This window comes from Choloepus didactylus, chromosome 12 (genome assembly GCF_015220235.1).
Source record: "Choloepus didactylus isolate mChoDid1 chromosome 12, mChoDid1.pri, whole genome shotgun sequence".
Lineage (NCBI taxonomy): Eukaryota > Metazoa > Chordata > Mammalia > Pilosa > Megalonychidae > Choloepus > Choloepus didactylus.
In genome coordinates, this window is record NC_051318.1 from 21,648,354 (window position 1) to 21,675,282 (window position 26,929).

General features: G+C 44.6%; 1 protein-coding gene across 14 annotated transcripts in view; it reads right to left on the reverse strand.

Moving 5' to 3' along the window:
• MCF2L (MCF.2 cell line derived transforming sequence like) overlaps window positions 1-26,929 on the reverse strand; it is a 334,795-nt gene that overhangs the window by 69,506 nt on the left and 238,360 nt on the right. For 11 of the 14 annotated variants that reach the window (XM_037799621.1, XM_037799618.1, XM_037799615.1 and 8 more), the window contains exon 4: window positions 6,762-6,852. In XM_037799621.1, coding sequence (XP_037655549.1) covers window positions 6,762-6,852 — 91 coding nt within the window. Of the gene's footprint in view, window positions 1-6,761; window positions 6,853-7,274; window positions 7,623-26,929 lie in introns of those variants that run through there. The other 3 variants (XM_037799626.1, XM_037799628.1, XM_037799629.1) reach the window with 3 other exon arrangements.

The window sequence follows — 26,929 nt, forward strand, 5'->3', positions numbered from 1 at the left end:
GTGATGCCCTGAGAAGGACACAACACCCCTTTATAGTATTCCTGCCAAAAATGTTTAGCCTGAATCTAACAGACAAATCCAAATCAAGGGATAGTTTATGAAATAATTCACTTTGACTCTTCAAAAATTTCATAGAAGACAAAAAGGGGAGGGGGGAGTTCTGGGTGCAGCTTAAAAGGGACTGAAGAGAAGAGGCAGGACAATTATAAGCAACGTGTGATCCTTAACTAGCTCTTGGATTTTAACAAAAGATTTAAAGGACACTAGTGGGGACACATGGGGACATTTGAATATGGGCTGTTTACTAGATCATAACATTGTATTGATATTAAATTCCCTGAGTGTGATTGCTATATTCTGGTCATATAGGAGAATGTCTCTGTTTGTGGCAGATACACATCACAGTATTCAGGGATGAACAGTCAGAACGATTGAAACCAACACTCAAATGGAGCAGCAAACAGTATGTATGTGTGTGTTTTTGTGTGTAGAAAGCAAAGGGACAAAATGCTAACACCAAATGAATGTAATTGAAGGACAGGGTATTTGGTTGTTCACTGTATCACTCTTCCAAGTTTTATGGAGGTTTGAAATTTTTCAAAATAAAAAGTTGGGAGAGAAAAGACAATGTGTTGAATGGTTACTTTTAGGTTAAGAGAATTTCACCTCCAAAAAAAAAAAAAAAGAGAAATTGATATAACTCAAACTTCCCTTCTTCCATTCACTTAGTGGGAAAATCAACACTCTCTCTCTTAGATCCAACTTTATCTCAAACGACTCTGAGTCACCAGAATACAAAGTGGTTCATCGTGTGTAATGAATTCTAAGTTGCAAAAAATAAATCAAGTAAGCAAAAATAATCTCTACACATCAAGTTAAATGTAGAGCAGGATAAGAGAAGTTTTAGTGGGTGTGTGTCACTGCCCAAGTCCCTCACCACAAGAGGCTTGTCTCTAATTTATCAGTCAAAGCCAGGTAACAGCACAATTTACAATGATCTAACGTGCTACCAGCCCCTTGTCTTAGACCCTCACAATAACATAGATGGATGAGGAACCTGATTTACAGGAAACGAAGGTGCTCTTTCTCCTTTGATTGGATAAAAAGCCACTGGAGATCTGATTCTCCAGAAATGATTCACATTTCTTAGGAAAGAGAAGTGGGATGGTCTGGGGAAGTAGTTACTAGACTTTGGGATTTCATAGTCCAATAAAATGAAAAATGAAAGAGGGGAGGTCACTAAATATCATTAAGAAGACTTTTTTTCAAAAACTAAGTAGGAAGGGCAAAATCTCTGCATGGAGGGCAATCATTTAAACTGAACATATTCAACTTTACAAAAACCTTGCTACACTGCCCTTACCATCTGGAATACTCTGCAAGGACCAGCACCGCCCACCACCCAGTGTTTTGGGACCACTGGTGTAGGGAAGGAGCTCGGGCTTTGACGGCAGAGGATCTAAGTGAGAATGGCAGACCTACTAGCTACCTGTCCCGTTGGTAGGTTACTTCATCCCTTTAAGGCCCAGGTTTTCTATCTGTAACACAAGGATGATAAATGTACAGGGGTGACTTTAAACGAAATTATACGTGAAAGCATTTTGAAACAGTACCTAGTACTTAGGAGAAGCTTAATGATTATGGGTCCCCATTTCCTTCCCCTGCATCAGGGTGGAGCATGGTGCTGTGCACACATGCTGCAAACAATGAGAGTATTTGTTTCATAAAGCAACCCTGTTCCGAGAAAGCTCAACTACCCAATAGCAATAGATGGATCCTACCAAGTAGCCACAGCTACACATTAACCATTCCAGTTCCCCTCGCCTTCAGGATGGGGTTTAGGGTCTTTGGTAAGAGACGTGCAGCTTTTACAACATGACAGCATATGCTGCTCCCACTGGCATGCTCGTCACCCCTCCTCTCTGCCTTGATAACTCAGACTTGCCCTGGAGAACCCAGGAGTCACCTCTGCCAGAGAGTCCTCCTGGTGCTCTCATTGCTTCCCATTTTCATCAGAGTTCTCACTACCCTTTGCTGTTTAATTGTTTTTATTCCCTGTCAGATAACAAGGTCCCTAAAGGAGAGGTATGCCTTAGTTACCTTTGGTGCTCCATCAGCTGGTACATAGTAGGGATTCTATTGCATTTGTTTAATACGATATTATTTTGCCACATATGAAATACTTACTGGATAACCTAAAAATCCTGGGCTCCTTGGATTTTCTGTATTTTTTTTCTAACAGATGGCATTGGCTTTTCAGGCAAAACCCCACGCAGACTAAAAATTACTTTAAACACAATTTTCTTCAGCGCATACTCTAGGATATAGATTTAGTTTGAAATAGGCTAATTCTGAATATAAATATGAACATTCTATTACAAATTCCAAAATGCTAACATATACCCAGGATAGAAAAAAAAACACAAACTCAATTTTAAAATAGCATTCTGGAAGAGCATACCTAGGTATTTTATAAAAGATACAGTCACCTGAGAACAGTCCAAACTTTTGAAACAACTGTTTAGCAAAGAGAGAAGAAATGTCTGAATTCTCAGCTTTGCACCTTATTATTTCTATCTTTGTTCATTAGTTGATACCATGAAACTGTAAAAGGTAAACAGACACATCACTGTAAACACCACTTTCAAAATAGACATAGGCCTTGTTTTTAATGGAAGCACAGGAAGTCCGAGTTTAGAAATATCTGATTTGGGCTCCTTTAATGCCTTATTTTTCTATTCCCATCCAAGTTGAAGGCATCTGGGGAAAAAAAAACCCCAAAAAACAAAAAAACCCAAATTAGGGAAAACTCAGCTCATGAGATAGCACATATGGTGCCTAAAAATAGCCCCATAATTACAGCACATTATGTAAGTGCTGAATCTCACTTAAGTAGCCAAACACACTAAGAGATAAATATAAGCCTATTTGCCCCCGCTTGCTTTTGAAGTATCATTCTGCAGCGAACTGTGACCTGGGTGCTCCGGTTGAACTGTTCATGCTGGAGTGTGGGTGCCTTTTCAGAAATCCTCAGGAGGGTTCTGTGGCTGCAGCTGACACTAAGTGGTAGTTTTATCCAAGGGAAACTTGGCTGAGAGTAGCGAGCCAGCGAAGGGCTGCAGTCTAGACTTGCAATGCAGGGTAACGGTGCACTATGCCAGTGCCTTCCCCTCTTCCCGGCTTTCCCAGCATCAGGGGCAGCAGTGCCGTCTCTGAAAACTCTAACCAGGCCACTCTGGCGGAGTCACTTCTGGTCTGTCCTCGGCAGGGTGCACACGGCATATGTACAAAAGATACTCGCCCTTTCCCCCTTCTTGTCCGCAGAACCCTCCCTGTCCCCTCCCGAGGGCCACGGCGGACATGAGGTCCCCGTCGCCTCTCGCCTACACCTTCCTCAACCTTCCTGGATTGCCCGGGGCCTTGGCTCAGAGCTGCATCCACGGGTGTCTCCTCTGTGCTTTGCTTTCCCTGGGTGACTTTCCTTTTCTCCAGATTTCCAGGATGAGACAGATAAGTTCTGCCTCCCTCCCTCCCCATGTCCCCACGTGCCCACGTCCCCGCACCTCCTTGACCTTCTCCTTTGTTTCTCCCAGTGTGGTCTTAACATCTTTGTCAACTGAAGATCCTGAGCTTAGCTTTGAAGTCTTCTCCTGGGTCCCATCCGATAACTGCAATTACCGTCTACCCCTAGTTGATCAAACTCCCTTCATTAAGTTCTACAAACGTGTTTTGAGACTTCCCAGGTGCAGGGGGTTCTAAGACTGAGCTACCCTCTCAATATGCTCACAAAAGAACGGCCACAGGACAGGATTCGTGCCTACTGACTTCTCCACACTGACTTCTCAATACCGTCTTGGGTGCCTCTCCCGTATGTTCATCTAGCATCCTCATCATCACCCTATCACAACTTACTATCAAATGTCTATACCCCCACCTGCTAGGATACTTCCTGCTTTCGTACCCCCTCCCCCCACTTATATTTCCAATATACGGTGTCAGGCACATAACAAGGTGTCAGTAAATGTGCTAAATACACAAATAGAAATCTTTGGCCTTAAAATTATTAGTAAGTTCTTATATCAACAACAAAAAAGCACAGGAGTTCCAAGAGAATTCTTGACAGTTTTGTTGGAGAAATGATAACTTCTGCTCTTTGAGTACCAGCTTTAGTGAATCCAGAGAATTACAGGAAAACAGATTGAAAAAAAATGCAATTTTATGGCATAAGAATCAAGGCAAAAATAAAAATTCAAACACTAATTTTTCAGTTATGATTTTCATAAAGCAAAATTTTAAAGATGAGCCAGCTCCCTTGAAAAATCCATTTGATCATAAACTTGATGAAGAATAAAACCACATATATACTTGAATGCTCAACACCTATATCACGTGGGGATTTACCATATACTGTATCACTTATCTTGCAGGGTGATCTCATAGGATTATTTCAGCTTTTAAAAATAATTTCTGTATTTCTTAAAAACAATCATGCATTTGGAGAACCTCTTGCCATCTAATCCAGGAGTGACTGATGTGGTCAACAGACATTTATTGTGACTTGTCATGCATCTGGCGCTGGGCTAGATGTCGGCAACACAAAGATGAACAGAACCCAGACTTGCCTTCGAGGAACTCACAGAGTGCAAACAAACAGTAGCTGTTTACTATGGCACAGGTGTAAATAAAGGTAGAAACCCAAGGAGGAGACTCCAGGAATGGATCAATTGCCTCGGTCTGGGCTTCGCTGAGGAGGTGACAGTGGAGTAGGGTGTGGGAGGATTCCAGACATTTGCTCTTGGGTGATGGGCATTCTAGGTGGAGGAAGCATGTGCAAAGGTGCAGAGAAGTACTTTCAGGTCACGATGAGAATGAAAGCAGAGTGCACAGGTTGGTCTTGAAGGCCCCTGAAGGTCACAGTAAAGAGGCTGACTTCTACTGTCTGTCATACTAAAAAAATTTCAAAAATTTGTTTATATAAATCAATAGATAAATGTGAAAGACCTTAATGATTTTCATTTAAAAAAAGTCACTCTAATGATATTATCTTTTTTTAAAACCATGACATACTTGACTAGATCCTTCTTGGCATCCAACCAAGGACTAATTTATTCATCCAAGTAATATTTGCCATAAGTCTATTGTCTGCCTGACACTGTGCGTTCTTAGATTTTAATTTTTAACTTTGTCTGTTATGAAGTCATGTACAAATTCATCTTAAAATTTACAACAATTAAATGGACAACCTTGGCTTAACTGATGCTGATTTACCAAATGTACTTTTAAATTTCTGAGAATTTTAAAACAGAAGAAATTTGATTATGTAACTTGCCTACTTCTTTTGAAACATTCTTCAGTGCTCTGATATATTTCAAAAAAAATATGGATTTGGAAGTGTAGGCCAGGTTGGGAAAGAAAATTAGGACTGGGGAATCTATTGAGGTAAGGGGACTGAACTTCCAAAGACTTTAGCAAAGAAATGCACCAGGGAATGGTACAGGTGAGGACCTTTTAATCAGAAAGACCCAGAGACAAGGAACCAGCCACTTAGGGACAGCCTGTAGCAGTCAAAGCCGACACTGATCTTTTTAATTACTGTTAAAGATAGAGGTATAATGAGGCAACATGTACGGAAAGGAATGAATTCTTCTTCTCTATCCTGAGCCTTGAGACTGCATCAGCTGCCTCTGAAAGGCCAGGGGAACTCAAAGATGGTTGGAATGTAAGACCCAAAACAAGAGATTAAGAGAATCTTACTTCCTTGGGAGGCAAGTTTTTAGGAAACACTTTAGAACAGGTGAGTGATCACAGCTCACGACCAACGTGTCCTGATGTTTGGGATCACCCTGCTTGCAGACTTCAACCTCTGTGCAGTTCCAGCCTAACAGGCAGAGAAGGCCAAGTGTGGGGGACTCGGATTGGTGAGAAGTGTGTTGCCAGCCCACATCCAGTGGAGGTGGGAACTACTGACTAAAGTAAGATTTGGGGGCTCTCAGCTGACTTAATCTCTTCCCTCTTAAATTGTCACTGCAGGCTAAAAGAAGAAAGAAAGAAAAAAAAAAAAACAGCCAGCTAATATTTTGCTATAGAGGACAACACATGGAAAATGCAAAATAACTCTACAGATATAAGGCTAAATTCCTTAGAAATAAGGGTGACTAAATTTAAGAATGAATCACTAAGGAATGCTATCGGATCTTATTTAGTCTTAAAACTAATGAATAAATAGCTCTACTTGGAAAGGAAAAAGTCACTTAGGAAAAGCCATTCAATATAATTTCAAACTTGCAGCCTGGAGATTCTCTGTAATACAATTAACATCCCGCTTCTTCATAATTTTTGTGCCCCACTTAAAAGTGAATAAATATTAAGATTCAGGGCATTGCACATACTCAAAATTCAGAAATTAACAGGCTGTCCTGGTAAAATGAAATTGTTTGTAAATTACAACAGGCCCCTTAACAGTTACCCTCTTTGAGAAAGCAAACACACATCTGCAGTAGCTCTCCAAGGAACCCAAGGAGATGTAGGGTCCTACGTGTCCCTTTTGCTTCCACCTCACCCCTCCAGAGCTGGTGCCCCGTGCTCAACCTCACAGCACAGCTCTCTGCGCTCTCATCCCTCAAGCACGAACCCAACCAGAACATAAAGTGCTGCAGGATGGCAAAGAGGAAACCACAGATGGGTCGCCCGGAGAGAAATGCGGTAGTCAGTCACTCAGCCCAGCGACTTGTGCAGAGCCTCCAGGGGCCCGGGGCACTTACTGCTATCCGCAGGACAGAAGCCTTCACTGAGGTCCATTTGTCTTGCCTTCGGTCTATGACAAGGATAAATCCAATTCCAGCATCTTGTAAACTGAAACAAGGAGGAAAGACATCTGTAATTAATGCACTCGGGTAAGAACACGGGTTTTTTACTTAATCTTTAAAGAACATCTTATAATAGAATGATTCCTCTTATACTCCTTCTGCCATTCCTGCATTGCAAAGTAAAATGCATGCCAAGTAAGCATATTAGCAGACTGCAGCAATTCCATTCGCCTCCTGCTCCATTCAGGCAATTTCCAGAACTTGTTCCTGTGTAAAAAGGGACAGATATGTTTTGGGTGAAGCTCATGTCCCAGCCTAACATCAATCACTTCACAATTAAAAGATCCTGGCAAAACTCATCTTTCCTGGAGCTCAGTATATTTATATTCCACGTTAAGAACCAAGTCATTTTCCTTTTCTCGTTGACCAGCTGGTTATACCCTCCAAAACAAGTTTTACGATCCATACATCACATCAGTCCCAGCATCCGAGGTCCCCGTGTTCCTCCACGTTAAAAAATCGCTCTGGATGGCATTGCTACAGCAACTTTGGGAAACAATCCCCGAGGCTTCCGCAGGCTCACAAGCATCTGCTGGAAACGAGATGTTAGGTGCAGCTCTTTGCAACAGCAACATCTGTGATGAAGATAGCACTCGGGTAGTTGTATAATGATGACCTCTGTCCCTCCGCTTAGCTTCACGGCAGGAGCCTGAGTCACAGTGTAGAAACGAAGAGGTCTGCTTCTGTTGGATAATTTCACGTCCAAGCCAATTGTGTAATGCCAGCAGCTGCCTGCCAGCCAATCCACGCAGAAATGAACGAGACAGACAAGCTCCAATGCACTGCCTTGAATTGCTAATTTCCAAATCTCTGAATATATCTTTATGTGAGCCATATCTGGGATTGAATGAAACTCAGAATTACATGGAACATATACATACATTACACAGGCTATGAAAGTGCTCTGCTTGCTGTAAACATTATGTAATAAAGCCAGAGATATAGCATTTAAGATCCTTTCTGACTCTCAAATTTAATGAGGGTGACAGCAATGTACAAAACACAAATCTGTGTGGATGTGTGCTGTTGATTCTGTGTTCACATCCGTACTTGTTAAAGAACGACTATGTTTATACAGTGATTTGGTTCAATAATGGCAAAATACTTCCGGGTAAAAGCACAAATGAACATCAGTTTTCATTCAAAATTGTCTTTCTGCTGTTGGCATTGGAACCCATGTGTGTGCACACAGTGAGAACTCAATGATTCTATTTCATAGCTGGGTGGGGTGCTGCAGACAAAATGGCCTTCTGATCTAGTTCTTATGGAATTAAGTTTTTTTAAGTTATGAAATATATATATATGCAAACACTTCCCTATTTACTTCTTGATTTTGCGCACTTTGATTTCTTTTTTTTTCACTGAACTTTACAGTAGGTTTAGGAAATCTATTTCCTCTGCAGAGACACAAACCCTGTTAAATGCACCTGAAGCACTCCAAGGTTCTCCTTTAAAGCATTGTGCACGTTATAGTTTTTCTGCAAATTACTTGCTTCATGTTTGAGTTTATGTGCCAAGAATGGAGGATTCACATCTGCCATGCTCCCCATTTTATCCCAGTGCCCAGCCCAGGCTTTAAATACTGTAGGCGCGTGACAGATTTGTTGACCACCTTGCCGGACAGACTAACTCAGGCTGGGTGGGTGAGTGAGAACGCTGCAACAGTAATAAAACTCCTGTTCACTGGCTCTGCTCTGGGCCGGCTGTGGGAGAAGTCTAGAGCTCCTCGGTGCCCACCAGGTATGCTGCTTCTTTCTAAGTGGCCCCACGCAGGTTTTTGCTTAAATTGCTATCTATAGCTCTTGCTACTGGTGTGGGGCAAATCCAATTCTGCAACCCCAGCCACAGTCACGCAAACCGGGGTTCAGCACAAGGCCCCAGGCCTGGGCAGAGAGAAGCAGCCCCTCAGGGTCCAGTAACAGGTGCTCCGTTGAGGTGGGGAGGCCCCTAGCCCAACAACATGCTCTCAGGTGAGAGGTACACAGTTACAGCCTGTTGTTCTCGCAATGTCGGATACAGACCCAGTTCTCCTCCAAGTCTGTTTGCAAGCTCAGAAGTGCTGCAGCCCGAGAGACTGACCGACATGAGGATTTCCTCAACTTCCCCACCTCTCTCCATCATGGAGGGTCATCTGTCTTGGTCCCCCTTTCAATTCTCAGCCTGGGAGCCAACCCCTGAGCGGGGACCCCATCACCCTGTGAATGACTCTCCCTAGAATGAAAGCGGGAAGGACGGGGCCAGGAATATTTGTTATGTTTACAGTGAGCACACAACCACCAGACCCACAGAATTCAATAACATACTTTCAAAGTCAAAAGACGCTATCTGAGAAATGCTTCTGAACTGCCAATTTGCACGATTTGCTCAAAGAATCCCACCACTAAGGGGAGGTGTGTGATGGGTGTGAGAGAGCCCTGCCTCTGTGCAGGGGTGACACAGCTTGGCAGTTATGAGGAGGGACACTCGGGTGAACTTCCTCAGCAGGGTCACTGTGAACAAGCAATGACTCAGCCCTTAACGGTCTCAATTTCTTTTTCAGCAAAAACGGGATTTAAAACAGAATCTCCCTCATGGGGTCATTGTTAGAGTTACATGAGATGCTCTATGTCTGCCCCACTGGGTGCTATACAAGCCTTCACCATCACTGTTATTGTTGCAGCTTTATTGTTTTGCAGGGCAGCAAGACTGCATGCAATTTCTCCCATTTTCCTTGAAACCAAGCTTTGATTGTGGAGGGAACTATAAGCTCAGCCTCATATTCAAAATCCTTTTATCCCACTGATAAACCCTCTTCCACCATTATTCCACAACAGGCCAGGGAGTTTGCTGGCCTCAGAATATGCCATTCTGGTTTTATATTCCGAGCCTGGAATATTCTCTGCTGCTGCCCCACTGACCAATTTTAGCTGCCCACCGTAGGCCCGGATATCTCACACAGTTTGATTTTTCACTATTAATTTTGACGATTGCAAAGACAGTCTTGTGCTGCTGTTCAAGTCTCACGGGCCCAGGACTTGGGAGCATTCGAACGTGGACACGTATGTATGAGCCACAAGAGCTCGCTCTTGGCCATGCAGAGATACAAGTTCTTGACCTTGAGGTACTTACAGTCCCGACGGTGCTTTTCAAACTTCACTTACTGGACCACTGTCACAGCTTCTGCCAATCCCCTTCCTACCTCTCCCATTGTTCTCTTAATAGTTTTTTTTTTTTTTATTAAATTCAGTTTTATTGAAATACATTCACACACCATACAGTCATCCATGGTATACAATCAATTGTCCACAGTAGGATAACATAGTTATGCGTTCATCACCACAATCTATCTCTGAACATTTTCCTTACATCAGAAAGAACCAGAACAAGAATAAAAAATAACAGTGAAAAAAGAACACCCAAATCATCCCCCCCATCCCACCCCATTTGTCCTTTAGTTTTTATCCCCATTTTTCTACTCATCCATACACTAGATAAAGGGGGTGTGATCCACAAGGTCTTCACAATCACACTGTCACCCCTTGTAATCTACATTATTATATAATTGTCTTCAGGAGTCCAGACTGCTGGGTTGGAGTTTGGTAGTTTCAGGTATTTACTTCTAGCTATTCCAATACATTAAAACCTAAGAGGTGTTATCTATATAGTACATAAGAATGTCCACCAGAGTGACCTCTCGACTCCTCTTAATAGTTCTTTAACTCACTTTGCGTTAAATAACTATTTCCAAAAAACTTCACAATATAAAATTCTTTGTGTTATGATTGTAATTGAAAAATCAGTATCACAAATAGGCAGCTATTAAGGAGAATACAATGAAAAAGCAAAGTTACTGACAATGAAAAAATTTTTTAAAAATTAAAATTGCAAATGAAATACAAGAATGACAGATTATTTTTTAGGGCACTCTAGAAGCCATAGCTTCCTTTTATTCTTTCCACTTCTGATAAGAATATCTCGTCCCCTGGACTCACACACATACTACCCTTTTCTCACACACATAGGTAGACACGAATGATTAGTTTACCGGGTCCATCTCTCTATGTAGATTTTAGGGTTGGGTAAGCTTTACTTACAGGCTTTCTCAACTTTTTTTTGCTTCTTGGATTCTCTTAGTCCTCAAAGCAAATATTTTCCTACTATTTCTCTTTTGCACCAAATCTACACAGCAACAGGAATTATAAATTTATTTGGTTGGCAAAAAAGCTTAACAGAAAATTAGTTTCTTGATGAGATGGATGGAATATTTTATTAATGGTATTAATGGGATAGTAGGCTCAATGATGCTTTAGTCTATGAAAAACACTAAGCTCCAGGCAGGAAGACAGTTGTGTTTGTCATTTTGCTGCTATCCAGCGTGTGAGCCTAATCAGAGGGGCAGCATAAGGGAAAAGGGTGTGGGGTGGGAGGCTCAGTCACTGGTTCCCCTTCAGACCAGGCCAGGCTCCGGCAGCTCCCTGGGAAGAGGGATTTATTGGTTCTATTTCACAAACACTTCTTCGGTGATGCCATGGGCCAGGCACTGGACTAAACACTCCCCATCCATTCTTCATGCAGTCCTCATAATGACCCTATGAGGGAGATACTCTCATTTTCTCCAGTTGAGAGAGGAGAGACCGAGGCACAGAGAGGTTCAATCACTTGTCCAAAGTCACACAGCAGTCTGGCTCCCAAGTCTGTGCTCTTAACCACCATGCACACTGCCTTCAGGATCGATTTCACCAGATCTTCGAGACACCTGTGGATTAGAGCGATGCCCCTTCTCCCCACCCTATCCGTGGGCGCCTCCCCAGGGCTGGCCTGGGCCACAGACGGACCCTCAGCGTCTTCCAACGCCTCACACTGCTCCTGGGTGTCGAAGGGCTGGGACCCAGCACCTGAAGCAGACAGCACAGGTGCCCACGTGGCACAGGACTCAGCGCCCTGATCTGCTTGGCACCCCCGAGCCAAGACCCCTTTGGGAAAACTGACCCAGAAGACGCAAAATGTTAAAGAGGAAAGAAAACATCTTATAACAATGTTCAGAGACTTTACACATCACCTTTCTATCCAAATGATGTTAGTTTCTTAAGAGCAAGGGCCATGTAATTTGCCTCTGTTCCCCATGGAGAGCGGGGCACAGTGGGTAGTCAAAGTGCACACGTGGAATTTCCCGTTGTCTCATGTGCACATACAGTCCATTAAGGGACGCGTCCTGGGATTTGCTCAGAGGAGTGAGGAATGGGCTCCTGGAGATCGTGAGGCCAGGCCCCTGCTCCTTCCATGCCTCTGTGACCTCACACGCCTAAGGGAAAGGGTGGTGGGTTTGGTTGCAGAAACCATCCCCCCACTGGAGCAAGCCTTGGGCTGGTTTCACGGAAGGTGGTGGCCATGGTGTAAACAGAAAAAAAAATAATTGAGAAACTGGCAGCATGCTCCAGAAACATCCCCACCCCCGGGCCTCTGTGGGGCGAGCATGGCCCTGCAGACATGCTGATGTCACTCGGGCAGCCCTCCAACTTCGCAACAGCTGGCTGCTGTGTGGTCGCCCTGGCCAGCTGCCCCTGCAGCTGAGTTTGAGGCTGATGAGCTCACTTTTGGCCCAAATAAGCAAAAAAAGGCACAGAGGGCTCATAAAGCCTGTGTCTCATAAACTCAGTTCATTGGTGCCTTCTCTAACAGAACCCCCTCACAGTTTGGGGCTCACTCTGCTTCTCACCTCACCTGGGCGGCCCTATCAGCCTTCTGGGTCTGACCTTATGTTGCTGGGTGAGAGCAGGGGCAGCATGAGAACAGCCTGGAAACAAGGGCTGGGACGTTCTTTGCCAGTGAAGTTTGCAGCTATCCGGCCTCACAGTTGTCCAACCTCTGGCATACTTGCATCTTGTTGCGTGGATTTAAAGGGGGAATGGGGGGGACCCACTCTCCCACCTATTTAGACCCATTCATCACAGAGCTGGGAAAGCCAGAGAAGCAAACGAAATCATGAGAGACAGAGAAGGAATGCCATCAGTAGAGAGAGCAGGCAGTGGTGGAGATGACTTAAGGAAAGAGGGAGCACAGTGTAGACATCAAGGGGGTGGATGAAGGGAAGGAATAAGCGAGCAGCATCAAACGAGACCTACAAAATCGGTGCTTCCTGAACTGCAGTGTGGATCCAAGTCACCTGGGGAGATACTGATTCAGTAGTCTTCTGGGATGGGGCCCAAGATTCTGCATTTCCAACAAGCTCCCAGGTGATGCTGGGTTACACTTTGAGTAGCGAGGTCCTACAGATTAATGATAAGAACTTTTTGTGACCGGGGAATGATACCAAGTCTGTGTGAGTCAGAGCTTCTCCCCCAGGTGAGGAGATCAGGAAGAGCTGATGATGGCTGCACCTCCAGGAAAAACAAAACAAAACAAAACAAAACAAAACTCACCGAAATCCCCACTCTCTGTACTTTGTATTTAGGTTGTCTCAACCCTTCTTGGATAGAATATATAGAATGTAAGTTCTTTTTCTTGAAGTGGATCACCCTTTTGTTCAATTATAACACATACGCAGGAAAAGTACACAAAGCACACACAACATAACTAGCACCCAGATCAAGAAAGAGATTGTTCCAACCTCCACGGAAGCCTGTCCCCAGTCCCTGACCCCTCCACCTCCATCCAAGGGTAACCACTATACCAAATTCTATCATAAATTAGTTTTGCCTGTTTTGAACTTTATCTAAATGGAAATATACAATACATGCTTTTCTGTGGCTGGTTTCTTTCAACATTGTTTGTGAGATTCATCCATGTTGTTACATGTAGCAGTATTCATTCTTCCACACTGTCATGTTATTATATACACTAGAACAAAATATAATGTATCAATCACTTCCACCATAGCAGACATTTGGGTTGTTTCCAGCTGAATACAAGAAAATGACCATTTTTATGTATGTCTTATAGTTCACACATGTACACATTCCTCTTGGGCATATTCCTAGGAGGAGAATTGCTGAGTCATTTGGAATTTATGTAGATACTGAGAAACAACTTATACTCCCACTGGCAATGTATGAGATTTCCAGTTACTCCACATCTTTGCCAACACTTGATATTGTCAGTGAGATTTTAGCCATTCTTGTAGGCACATAGTGGTATTTTTTGAGGTTTTAATTTCCATTTCCCTAAGTCTCCTATGTTTATTGGCCCTTTGGATATCCTCTTTTGTGAAATGCCAGTTCAAGTCTTCTGGCTGTTTTTCTATTATATTCTCTTTTTCTTACTGATTTGTATGTAGTTCAGTATATGCTCTAAAAACAAGCTTTTAACTGCATCTATGTATTGCAAATATCTGTTTCCATTCTATGGCTTTCCTGTTTCATTCTCTTAGTGGTGTATTTTGATGAAGAGAGGTACTTAATTTTAAGGCAGCCCAAATTTCTGATCTTTTCCTTTACAATTGCTTTTTTAGTTTTCTTTAAGAAAATTTTGCCTACCCCAAGGGAGACATTTCCTATGTTTGTCTGGAAGCATTATTATTTACTGTTCACTTTTAAATCTGTAGTCTATTGGAACTAATTTTTGTATATGGTATGAGGCAGTCAAAATTCATAATCTTCCATATGGACAGCCAAATGACCCCAAACCACTTACTGAGAAAGTCTTTCTTTCCCCCTGTACCACAGGGTCACCTTTTTCAAGTCACTGCCTACATGTGGGTCTCTTTCTGGATTCTACATTCTGTTCTATTGATCTTTTGTCTATACTATATGTCTTGATTATTGTAACTTGATAGTAAATCTTGATATCTTGTAGGAACAGTCTTCTGACTTTGTACTTTAAGACTAAGTTACTATTCTTGACTCTGCATTGCCATATATATTTTTAAATCGGCTTATCAATTTCCATGCCAAAAACCCTGCTGTGATTTTGCTTGGGATTGCATTCAGTTGATAAGTCAATTTGGGGAGAATTGATATCTTTATAATACTGAGTATCTTCTAATCCATGAACTATGATACTCCTCTGTTTATTTAGGTTACTTTAATTTCTCTCAATAATGTTTTGTAGTTTTCTGTTTAGAGGTCTTGTATATCTTTTATTAGATTAATTCCCAGGTATTTAATTTCTTCATGCAATTGTAAGTGAAACTCCTTTATAAATTTCATTTTTCTACTTGTTCATTGCTGACATAGAGAAATACAATTAATTTTTATATATTGACCCTGTGGTCATTGACCTTTCTAAATTCACTTAATAAGTCTGATAGTTTGACTCTAAGTTAGTTTGGATTTTCCTCATACACAATCACATGTCTACAAACAATGATAATTTTACTTCTTTCTGTTTCAATCCTTGTACCTTTTATTTCTTTTCCTTGTCTTATTGCACTGGCTAGTACCTCCAAGTACAATATTGAATAGAAATGATAACAGCATTCCTGACCTCAGAGCAAAGCTATCAATATTTCACAACTGAAAGCAGAAATTTGGGCTCACCTCAATGAACATCCAGAATTTGACTCCTCAAGTTCTGGCTGTATTCAGGGCCCCATCCCTGAATATTCTCATGCAGTGAGTCTAGGGTGGGGTCTAGTTCCATTGGTGTTTGAAACCCAAGAAACTAATACAGGGAGAGCATAGACAGTGGCTGAGAGCAGACCATGAGGTACTCCAACATTAAGATGTCTGGTAGAGGAAGAGCAGTCACCAAAGGAGCAGCAGCCCGAGAGACAGGAGGAAAACCAGAAGAACATGATTTCCTAGAAGCCTAGAGAAGAGAGAGATCCAAGGAGAAGGGAGAGGTCAAGCCTGAGAAAAGCTGCTGAAGAGGCAGAGTACGATGGGGACAAGGATGCACTGGATCTGCCACCTGGGGGCCCACAGTAACCTGGAGAGGAGCTCAGTCAGGGAAGAGATGGGATGAAAGTCTGACTGAATTGAAGGAGATGAGGGCGGAGAGGGGGTGGAGGCAGTGAGTTCAGACAACTCTTCTGTGAAGGGGAAGAGAGAAATGAGGGCAGCACCTGGAGGGCGAAGGAAGGATGAGTGACACTGAGGCCTGTTTCTGGGCCCACGAGAATGATCCACTTGAGAGGAAGAACTCTGTTAGGCGGGAGAGAAAGGAAGTAACTATTGGAACAAGGTCTTGAAGAAGCCAAAGGGGCTAAGATCTCAGGCTCAGGTAGGCGAGGTTGTTCTGAGTTCTTCCACTGAAACTGGAGGGGAAGCAGAGGGCATGGCACAGGGGGCAGTGGTGGAGGAAGAAGAGGTACTTCTCAGGTGACTGCATGTATTTTCTCCATGAACTATGGGGTGACGTCATCAGCCGAAATTGTGGCGGGGAGGGACAAGGAAAGGCTGGGTGTTTGAGGAGGGGAAAGGTGTGAAATAGCAGCTCTCTTGGATTGGTGGGGAGGGGTGTAGCAGGATTGCCTGACATCACTAAGTACCTTTTTGAGATCTATCATAAGAAGGATGCATGCTTTTCTCCCTTATTTTCAGTTGCTGTGATGTGGGCTCAGAGTAAGTTGTTAGCTGGGTTCAACCAGGGTGGAGTTTTCTGATAGACGGTGAAAGAGGCAAGGGGGTGGTTCTAAAGCTGGACTATGGAATCTGGGCAGAGTAAGGAGAGAAGTGAGGGCAAGAAGGCAAGGGGAAAACGGACAGCAAACAAGTAGTAGGATCAACAGATCCCAAGGCTCATGGTTGGAGAGATCTTCAGGTGGCTGTGCTAGAGCAGATGAGCCAGGATGCAGTAGAGAACTTGACATCTTGGCATGGAACTTCTAGAGGTGATGTGGATGGTGACTGATGATGACAAGTCAAGGGTCAGGTTAGTGATGTTTTAAGAGAGGTGAAGAAAGGTCAGTGGTGAGGAGGTTGGTGGTTAGTAGGAGAGGTGGGAGGGGTATAAATCTGATGACACACTGGAAAGTGGCCTTGAAGGGGAGAGGCAGTTTGGAAGGAGCAATGAGGAACAAGGCAGCACCTACCCCATCTCCAGGCTCCAGGATAAATGGGGAGTAGGAGAAGATATGGCCTCCTCTCGAAAAGGAAGGAGGGTCAACAGGAACAGCTGGATTCAATTAGAACCAAGAAAGGACAGTCCATGAAGTGCTTGAGGACAAGGGACTGCGACTCCCAGAGGACACTGAGGATGTTCTGGAGGGTCAGGAAGGGTCTGGGCAGAGCAGCATGGGAAGATCATACCCTTACTCCAGTGGCAACAGGAGACAGGTGACATTGGTCACTTCCCTTTGTGCAGGGCGACTTTGCCACCCAACCCACTGACCCCTGCTCCACCCCTGCTCCTGCCATCGAGCTTGGCAGCATTGGCACCTGCTGACACCCTGAGCCCCTAGCTACCAAGCCTTTTCTCTTTTCCTTCCCTCATTGTATAGCTTTCTCAGGGGGAGTCTCAGGTTGCAAAGAACAAATCAACTTAACTTATGTTAAAAAAAAAATGAAAGGGAAATTTATTAAAAGAATAGAGATACCATGGAATTTAGAGTGGGAACAAGACGGGCTGGGAAGGGGCCGGGAGGCCTTCTGGCTCCTGCCTCTTTCTGTCTGTCTTCGTGTTCTATGTGAACAGCTCCTGGGGGGATACACCAAGGTGCTGCAAAGGGTATTTACTATAATAATAAAAACCAATCTGCTCCAGAGAGGTCTATTTATGGGACTCCAATAGTACTGCTGATGACTGCAAAACCCATGACCACGGGACATTCTCCAGTTCAATAGCTACAGTCAAACATCTCACAAGTCCCTACTGGGCCAACAGCAAACAAGTGCTGGCCATCGGGCATCCTTCTGACCACTTGACATAGATGCACTCATTTAACCCTCACCACAGAATCCTAGAGGTAGGCAGGGTCTCTCCATTTCACACACATGGACACCGATGTCAGAGAAGTTGAAATAATGCAACCTAGGCCAAATAGCTAACAAGTGGGAGTGCTGGGATTTAAGCCCCAGCAATCTGACATTGGGGTCAGCCTCGTGCTGACAGTGAAGCAAGAGAGCAAAGCTGCCATCCTCTAAGGCACTCAAGACCGAGTGGAGAGATGAACGTAACGTGGATGGAGGTCATTTCAGTGCAGGGAGGGGCACTCGGGTCCCTGGAGGCAGGAGCAGAGCATGAGACACATCCTGGTACGGACCCCTGAGCAGCATCTTAATGAGCGAAAGGAGCCAGGTGGGGAAGGCAGAGGAGGGTGCTACAGGTGAAGAGGCACCTGAGCAAAGGCAGGGAGGCGTGGACCAGCCTGGTGTGACCGGAGACACAAAGCAGCGAGCACTGCTGGGAAGTTAGGGTTGAGGCAGAAAAAGGCAAAACTGATTGGAGAGGCAGGCAAGGGTCAGAGGCAAAGAAATGTTTCTAGGCTGGTGAAAGACCACCAGGAAATAGGTCTGAGGTTTTTAAAAGGGCACATGGAAGAAAACATCTTATTGCATCTTGCTTGAGTAGGATCATTTCTTACATTTCATGTCAAAGTTTAAGAAGAACAGACCCTTTAGAGTAAAAAGCCCACAATTTTATATTATGTATTAATTATAAGAACAAGCAAACGTCATCAGTGAAGGGACAGTGACAGGTGAAGGCTGGGGGAGGAGGATGCCCAAGTGTCAGCATTTCCCTAAGTGGGGATGGCCGATAGCACCGTCTTGTGGTTGGAGATGGAAACCACATGTGAACTAAGTATGCACAATTAGGTTTTATTTTTGCAAATGCGGTGGAGCAATGCACAGTATTTAAAGTGCTTTAACCGTGGTGATGATGAATTCACACAGCATGTTCCCCTCTTATTCCTCCTTTGACCAGTGGCAACATTTGTGTAAGCAGCCTGCTAGGATCCCGGCCAAGTGGCCTATGGGCATGGCAGGTAATACAACGTGTATGGAACCCACGAGGATTCCAATCTTAGCAGCCAAGTGTGCGTGTCTGGTATTTAAAAAACAAACTAACAAAAACCAACAGGGGAGCTCGGGCAAGATGGCGGCATAGAGAGGAGTGGAAGCTAAGTAGTCCCCCTGGAACAACTACAAAAAACCAGAAACAACTAGTAAATAATCCAGAATAACTGCGGGGGGACAAACGAGACCATCCATTCATCATACACCAACCTGAATTGGGAGGAATGCCCGAGAACACAGCATAAAATCTGTAAGTAAAACCTGCGTAACCAGGTCGGGAGACCCCCTCCCCCATAGCCCGAGCTGCGGAGCTGCGTGGTGCCAGAGAGAAGCTCTCTCCCAGCAAGTGAATACAGCTCAGCTGGGCTCCAACTGGGGTTTTAAGTAGTGAGTGTGAACTGCTCACTACAGGTACGCAGCCCCAAAAAACAGACAGAGGCTTTGGGTGACGACTGACCTGGGAGAGCCAGAGGGTTGCCTTGGACTGGGTCTGAACGGGACTATCTGTTTCTTTTTTGGCTCAGTGGAGAAAGCCCCAATCATTTTCAGTTTCCAGGGCTGTGACTCTGGGAAGGGTGGAGACACCACAAGCAGAAAGCGAGACCATTGAAATGCTAATGACCTCCACCTGAGGGGTCTCTCTTCTCTAGGAGGAAAGGGGTGGGGCCCTTTCCATTCAGAACCAGACCCCAGAGCCTGGGGGAACACGGCCATACCTCCTCACATCAGTCAAGAATTATAGGCTAACAGGCATCACCTGCTGGGCAGAAAAGCACAGTGACCTGAGGCATCAAAGGGTGGAGCAATTTTCTAAGACACACCAGCAGGGAAACCAGATACTGAATATTTCTTCCCTCTGGGACCTGAGCCTGTTCTGGTCTGGGAAAACCTGATTTGGATAACCAAGGAAACCATGCCTAGGCAACAGAAAATTACAACCTACACTAAGAAAAACAAAGTTATGGCCCAGTCAAAGGAACAAACGTACACTTCAACTGAGATACAGGAATTTAAACAACTAATGCTAAATCAATTCAAAAAGTTTAGAGAAGATATTGCAAAAGAGATAGAGGCTGTAAAGGAAGAACTGGACATGTATACGGCAGAAATCAAAAGCTCAAAAAACCTACTAGTAGAATCTATGGAAATGAAAGGCACAACACAAGAGATGAAAGACACAATGGAAACATACAACAGCAGATCTCAAGAGGCAGAAGAAAACACCCAGGAACTGGAGAACAAAACACCTGAAAGCCTACACGCAAAGGAGCAGATGGAGAGAAGAATGAAAAAATATGAGCAACGTCTCCGGGAACTCAAGGATGAAACAAAGTACAATAATGTACGTATCATTGGTGTCCCAGAAGGAGAAGAGAAGGGAAAAGGGGCAGAAGCAATAATAGAGGAAATAATCAATGAAAATTTCCCATCTCTTATGAAAGACATAAAATTACAGATCCAAGAAGCGCAGCGTACTCCAAACAGAAGAGATCTGAATAGGCCTACGCCAAGACACTTAATAATCTGATTATTAAGTGTCAAAGACAAAGAGAGAATCCTGAAAGCAGCAAGAGAAAAGCGATCCATTACATACAAAGGAAGCTTAATAAGACTATGTGCGGATCTCTCAGCAGAAACCATGGAGGCAAGAGGAAGTGGTGTGATATATTTAAGATACTGGAAGAGAAAAACCACCAACCAAGAATCCTGGATCCAGCAAAGCTGTCCTTCAAATATGAGGGAGAGCTCAAAATATTTTCTGACAAACAGACAATGAGAGACTTTGTGAACAAGACACCTACCCTACAGGAAATACTAAAGGGAGCACTACAGGGTGATAGAAGACAGGAGTGTGTGGTTTGGAACACAATTTTGGGAGATGGTAGCACAACAATGTAAGTACACTGAACAAAGGTAACTATGAATACAGTTGAGAGAGAAAGATGGGGAGCATGTGAGACACCACAAGAAAGGAGGAAAGATAAAGACTGGGACTGTGTAACTTGGTGAAATCTAGAGTATTCAACAATTGTGATAAAATGTACAAATATGTTCTTTTACGAGAGAGAACAAGCAAATGTCAACCTTGCAAGGTGTTAAAAATGGGGAGGCATTGGGGGAGGGATGCAATCAGCATAAACTAGAGACTGTAACTAATAGAATCATTGTATTATGCTTCCTTTAATGTAACAAAGGTGATATACCAAGGTGAATGCAGATAAGAGAGGGGGATAGGAGAGGCATGTTAGACACTTGACATTGGTGGTATTGTCTGATTCTTTATTCTACTTTGATTTAAGGTTATTTTTCCTTTTGCTGCTTCCTAGCTGTCATTTTTTTTTTTGTTTCCTCTTTCTTTTGCCTCTCTACCTTCTTTGACTCTCCCTCCTGCCTTGTGGAAGAAATGTAGATGCTCTTGCTTAGTATGAGCAGAATGTTCAATTAGGATGAACTTAAATGTTTGGAAATGAACAGGGGTGTTGGTAGCAAGATGTGAGAATAACTAACAGCGCCGAATGGTGTGTGAATGAGGTGGAAAGGGGAAGCTCAGAGTCATATATGTCACCAGAAGGAAAGTTGGAGGTCAAAAGATGGAAATGTATAAAACTGAATCCTATGGTGGGCAATGTCCATGATCAACTGTACAAAAACTAGAAATCACTTCATGAACCAGAACAAATGTATGACAATACAATTAGAACTTAATAATAGAGGGGCATATAGGGAAGAACTATATACCTATTACAAACTATATACTACAGTTAGTAGTATTTCAACATTTTTTCATAAACAGTAACAAACGTACTATATCAATACTAAGAGTCAACAATTGAGGGGGGTTGGTTAGGGATAGGGGAGGTTTAGAGTTTCCTTTTCTTTTTTTTCTTTTTTCATCTTCACTTTATTTCTTGTCTAGAGTAATGAAAATTTTCTAAAACTGAACAAAAATTAAGTGTGGTGATGGATGCACAGCTGTATGAGGGTACCCAGGGGCAAGTGATTGTACACTTTGGATCTTTGGATAATTGTATGGTATCTGAACAATCTCAATAAAAATGAAAAAAAAAAAAAAAAAACCAACAGGATGAGGGGACAGTGCTAAGAAATCCCTCCCTTTGGGCAAATCCTTTAAAACATGGAGGGGCATTTCTTTTCTCCTGGTGGGTTTGGTTGACACCCCATTGACTCAGGCTATGTTAGCATGGGGGTACCCACTGTTCGAGGGGTTCTAAGAGTTCACCTGGAATCCACAGTGACTGCGGCTCTCCAGGCACGGGTCGCAGTGCAGTCCTGCTTCCCCGACGCTGAGCAGACTGTGGAATTGTGGAGAAGAGAGCAGGCAGGGGCATGGGAAAGTGGGGACAGGAAAGGAGACAAGCAGAGCCACAGGGATTGCCCAACCATGGCCGTTCCTTACTCCCGGTGGCTACAGCGAGTGCTTCACAAACTCTCAGTGCTGCCCTGTACATGCCCCTACCCAGGCTTGCTTCCTGCCCCGCTGCTCTTTCTGGGCTGGAAGTGTCAGACAGGTGAATTCGAGCTATCCAGTTATCTTAAGTTAGCAGCATAAAGGCCCACCAGACTTCAGGCACTATAAGCATGCTTTTCAATGACTCGTCACTCCTTCCCCCAGACAGACAAGGTGAGGGAGAACTTGGAAGAGAATTCGCAGAAAAAGAGACCATATTAAACCTGTGGTTATGGAGAAACCACTGGGTCTGCCTTTTGTCATTCTTTGGAAACGATAAAATACCAAGGAATTAGAGATTTCACTGTTTGAAAGACGCTTCGAGATGGTTTAGTTCAACATGCTTCCTGGAGAGACCCAGGAGATGCAGGGCCTTCTCCCAGGTTCCATGGCTACTAGCAGAACTGAGAATTCAGCCTCGACTCCTTGTCTGATTTCCCCGTGAACACGCCACGCAGCCTCTTGTCCTTCTCTGTAAGGGAAATCTTCCCGTTGCATCCAATTTCTGGTTCTCTATTAATGACCTGTTGTTCCAGAGGCCCGTGATCTCCCCAGGACTCACTGTTACTTCCCAAAGACTCCGCCGAGAGCTCAGTCTTCACTGACCCTGACCACAACTCGCTCAGGACAGCCAGCTGGTCCCTTTGGCTCATTTGTCCCTACCAGGCATATATTAGGAACTCAGTATCCCCAAGTGAATACATGAATGTAAGATTGAGCAAAAGTATCAAAATACCTCTCCAAAAGCAACCAAGTCTACAAAGCAAGTTCCAACTTCTAACCTGCTCTTCAGCTCTCTAAACCTTGTTCCTCCACTTTGAAGCCCCGACACCTGAAATTGGGCATGCTTACCAGCAAACTGTTTCCTTTTCCAAATTAAAGTCCACCAAGAGTATCACCACGATGTTCCTGGATCTCTGCCCCTCTTTTGCTGCTATCAGCCAGTTTCTCATCCACATTTACTCTCATTTCCACGCCTGAGTCATCAAGCAAGGTGCCGCGGCAATAGCCCTCCAGCCACCCTAGGGTCTTCCCAATCCTTCTTCCACCAGTAGCAAAACTATCTTCTTCGTATGGTTATAATTATACTTTAAGGAAAGTTCAACTTGTTCCTATTGCCTTTTACATAAAATTAAAAGCTCCTAAAATAAATGCATGTGTATGAATCAGCTCTTACCCAGAAGCAATTCCTTCAACATTTTACTCTCATCGGGAGCCCCAAGAGACATGTTTGCATGGGGCTCAGCACACAATGGGGGACACGAGGATACAGCATGGATAACATACAGATACCGTCCCACCACACGCGTCGGCCAGGTGAGGCTGGTGTCCGACTACCAAGCTGAGAGCTCCTGAGGACCCCGGCAGTGCAGCCTTCCTCTCCTATGCCCTGTGGCTTTGCTCTGAAAGCTGCAGCTGAAATGAGATCGGGCTTCAGGAACCTGGCACCGGGCTGCCCAGCAAAGGCAGGACACTGACAACTGCATGAGGGGACAGAGACCTGAATGGCAGGCACACGGCTAAATCCGGTCACATCATCCTGGAGGGGCTATTCCCTGGAATGTAAATAACAATAGCTCATTGAAAGCCAAGGAGTCTTGATACTTATGGAAAATGAGACGCCATCAGGTTTAAAACCACCGAGAAGATGGGCAGGTGCTACAGAGCATGTGTTTAGAAACGATCTTAGCACACGTTCACTGATCGCTCTTTGCTGAAGTCCTGTTTCTTCGTATTTATTAGCTGGAAGAAGTGCAAAGGCCTGTTCCTGGTGTGGACCCAGACAAGCATTGCTCACCGTCTCGGACTGGCTTGGTGATAAGGCACACTGGCAATTCCCATTTAACAGGAGCCCGCGTGGTAGGCGGGGACTAGGTGGGAGCCAGGGCCGGTGGGGAAGGGAGCCTCAGCCAGGCCAGGGCTCCGTCTGCAGAAGGGAGGCAGCTGCACTGGCCGGCACACCTGGGTCCTGGGAAGTTCCCTGCCCGGAGCTGAGACAGGTATCAGGCGGAGCTCATGGCTCCCAGGGCTCATCCACGCTTGGCAGGGTCCCGGTGGGAGGAGAGAAGATCCAGCCTCAATGGAAAGAGCTGGGCAAGATGTCAGGACTCTGGCACCGCAGAGGCAGGCGAAGGAGGTGGGCAGGATCGGGTAGGTGCCTGGGTGGGGAGTGGAGGCCAAGGAGGCAGCTCTGGGCAGGTCCACAGCGTAGGGGAAGAAAGCGCCAGCTGGGTGGGGACGCACAGACAGCAGGAATTCAAGGAGGCGTAGATTCAGGAAGCCACAGGGCTTCATTCCCACTTTCCATCCATACCCGAGGGCAGGGACTGGATATGTCTACCCTCCCAACCCTCTCCAGGCTTGACTTGAGTTTCATTCTTTGTTCCTTCACCTCTCTTTCATCCCATATTTTCCCACTGGTTTTCAAATGTTCAAAAAAGGACCTCCTTTTATTCCCTTACCCTTTGGTAAGGGAACACCCTCGTCATTTTTCTCTGCCCATTGGACTTGCCTGCTCACATTACAGGGATCTGTAAGGTATTCGTACAATAGATTTATCTTAACACCAGTCAACTTTCATTCCAGGAAATGCAGTAGCAGGAAAAACTCCTATGCTTTTCCTAACCCTTTCCCGCATGCGGTGATGCGTCGCTTCTCCCAGTAACGCACCTGGGCCATCGGGGCTCCTGAGGGTCGGGCACACCACGGGGAGACGCGGGAAAAGAGGTCCCGGCCAGGAAGGCCCTTCCCCCCAAAGCATACACTCACTTTTTTCTTTAAACACAGGAATTTCTCTGAAGAGCCTGGAAGTTTTAATTTTATGTTCCATATATTTGAGCAGGTTTTTTTTTCCCATATCAATAAACATAATTTGTTTTCACAAAAATAATCAAAGAAAACCCAAACTACAAGATCCAGGGGAATCACTACGGATGTACTTGGAATTTGTCTGAATCAACAAATTTATAGTAGGAACGATAATATTAATTCATCACGAAGCTGTCGATCTGTGAGCAGCTCCATATGGAGTGTACACAATCCTACACCCAGTAGGAGGGAGATGGGGTATCAGAGCTACTTTCTCAGAGGCTTATTCCCAATCTAGCTCACAAGCACAGCTTCCCTTAAAAAAAAGTAAGACTTACACCACCAGGTCAGTTCTTTAAAATCAAAACGTGGACTGCGTCTCCTATGGGTGATAAAAACATTAGAAATGTGAATCCAAACTCATCAAAAGGCATGGTGCCCCAGTTTCTAAGGACGGGTATCTAAAATCCTATTATTACCTGCCACCAGTTCCATCCGGTTCTTCAGAGCAGCCGTCTCTCCCTGCGCCCTCCGCCTCTGCTTCTGCACCCCAAGTTAACCGCCCTCCAAGCCGAGTCCTGGGAGACACGCGATCTCCTGTTATCTGTGACCATCAGCGAGCACACATCTGGCAAGCCTGGGAACCGGCCGGGCGCCCTCCTCCAGGGCTGCCATCCGATCAGGCAGGCTGACACACCGCCCTTGAAGCTGAAACCCCAAACACGTGGTGGCGGGGGGCGCCCTTCACCTCCCTCACTCTCTGCCATCACAGCCCCCGGGAGGAGACCCCCCTAACCTGGGGTGCAGCCGGAGTGCTGTGAAGGTGGCGAGCGAGGGGCTTAGAAGGGAAAGGCTGCCCCAAACCCCCAAGCCTACACCTCCACTTTCTCCTCCTTACAGCGACATTTCATTATGTTCAAGCGAGATCCTGGCAATTGTTTCTCCTTTTGTGCAAGGGGACAGGATAAAATTTCTTGGCCTTGTTCTCCTTCAGTGAACCTCACAACTGGACCGTTAGCTGATTCCAGCCATAGTGTGGATCAGCGCTCTCTAACAGAACTTTCTGGGATGATGGAAAAGTTCTCTGTCAGCACTGTCCAATCTGATAACCACCAGCCACAGAGGAACTGAAATATGGCTAGTGTGACTGAGGGACTTAATTTCAAACTTTGTTTAGTTTTAATTAATCTGAACTTAAAATAGCCACGTGTGGTTAGTGGCTATCGCATCGGGTAGCATTTACAAGGAATAATAATTACAACAACAAAGGAAGAAGAACACACAGGTAAGTGGTCAGCCATCAGTGATGCCAGGAAAACATTATCTGGGAAGGAAAACAGTATTTGCAGGCAATCGCGGCAGTGATAGCTCCAGGAGGAGGGAGGACAGGGACCTTTTGGATTCTTACGAGTGTCCCTTATACTGCTATGAAGCACTGGACTCCACGAATAAAAGGCTGATTTAAAGAGTTGAGATATAAATCACGATTGAAAAATTGATTTCCTATGGAAGAGTGAAGTTGCCTTACTATGTACAGATATCTGATTCCATCTGCAGCTTTTCCCCTGACCTCCTGGTACAGCTGCGCAGGTGGGTCACTGAGCTTCTTTACAGACCACATGGGACAACTGTGGTTAAGAAAGCCTTAAACAACGTGGATTATGACTCCCGGGGAGGAATCTAGACCCGGCATCGTGGGATGGAGAACATCTTCTTGACCAAAAGGGGATGTGAAAGGAAATGAAAGAAGCTTCAGTGGCAGAGAGATTCCAAAAGGAGCCAAGAGGTCACTCTGGTGGGCACTCTTATGCACGCTTTAGACAACCCTTTTTAGGTTCTAAAGAATTGGGGTAGCTGGTGGTGGATACCTGAAACTATCAAACTACAACCCAGAACCCATGAATCTCGAAGAC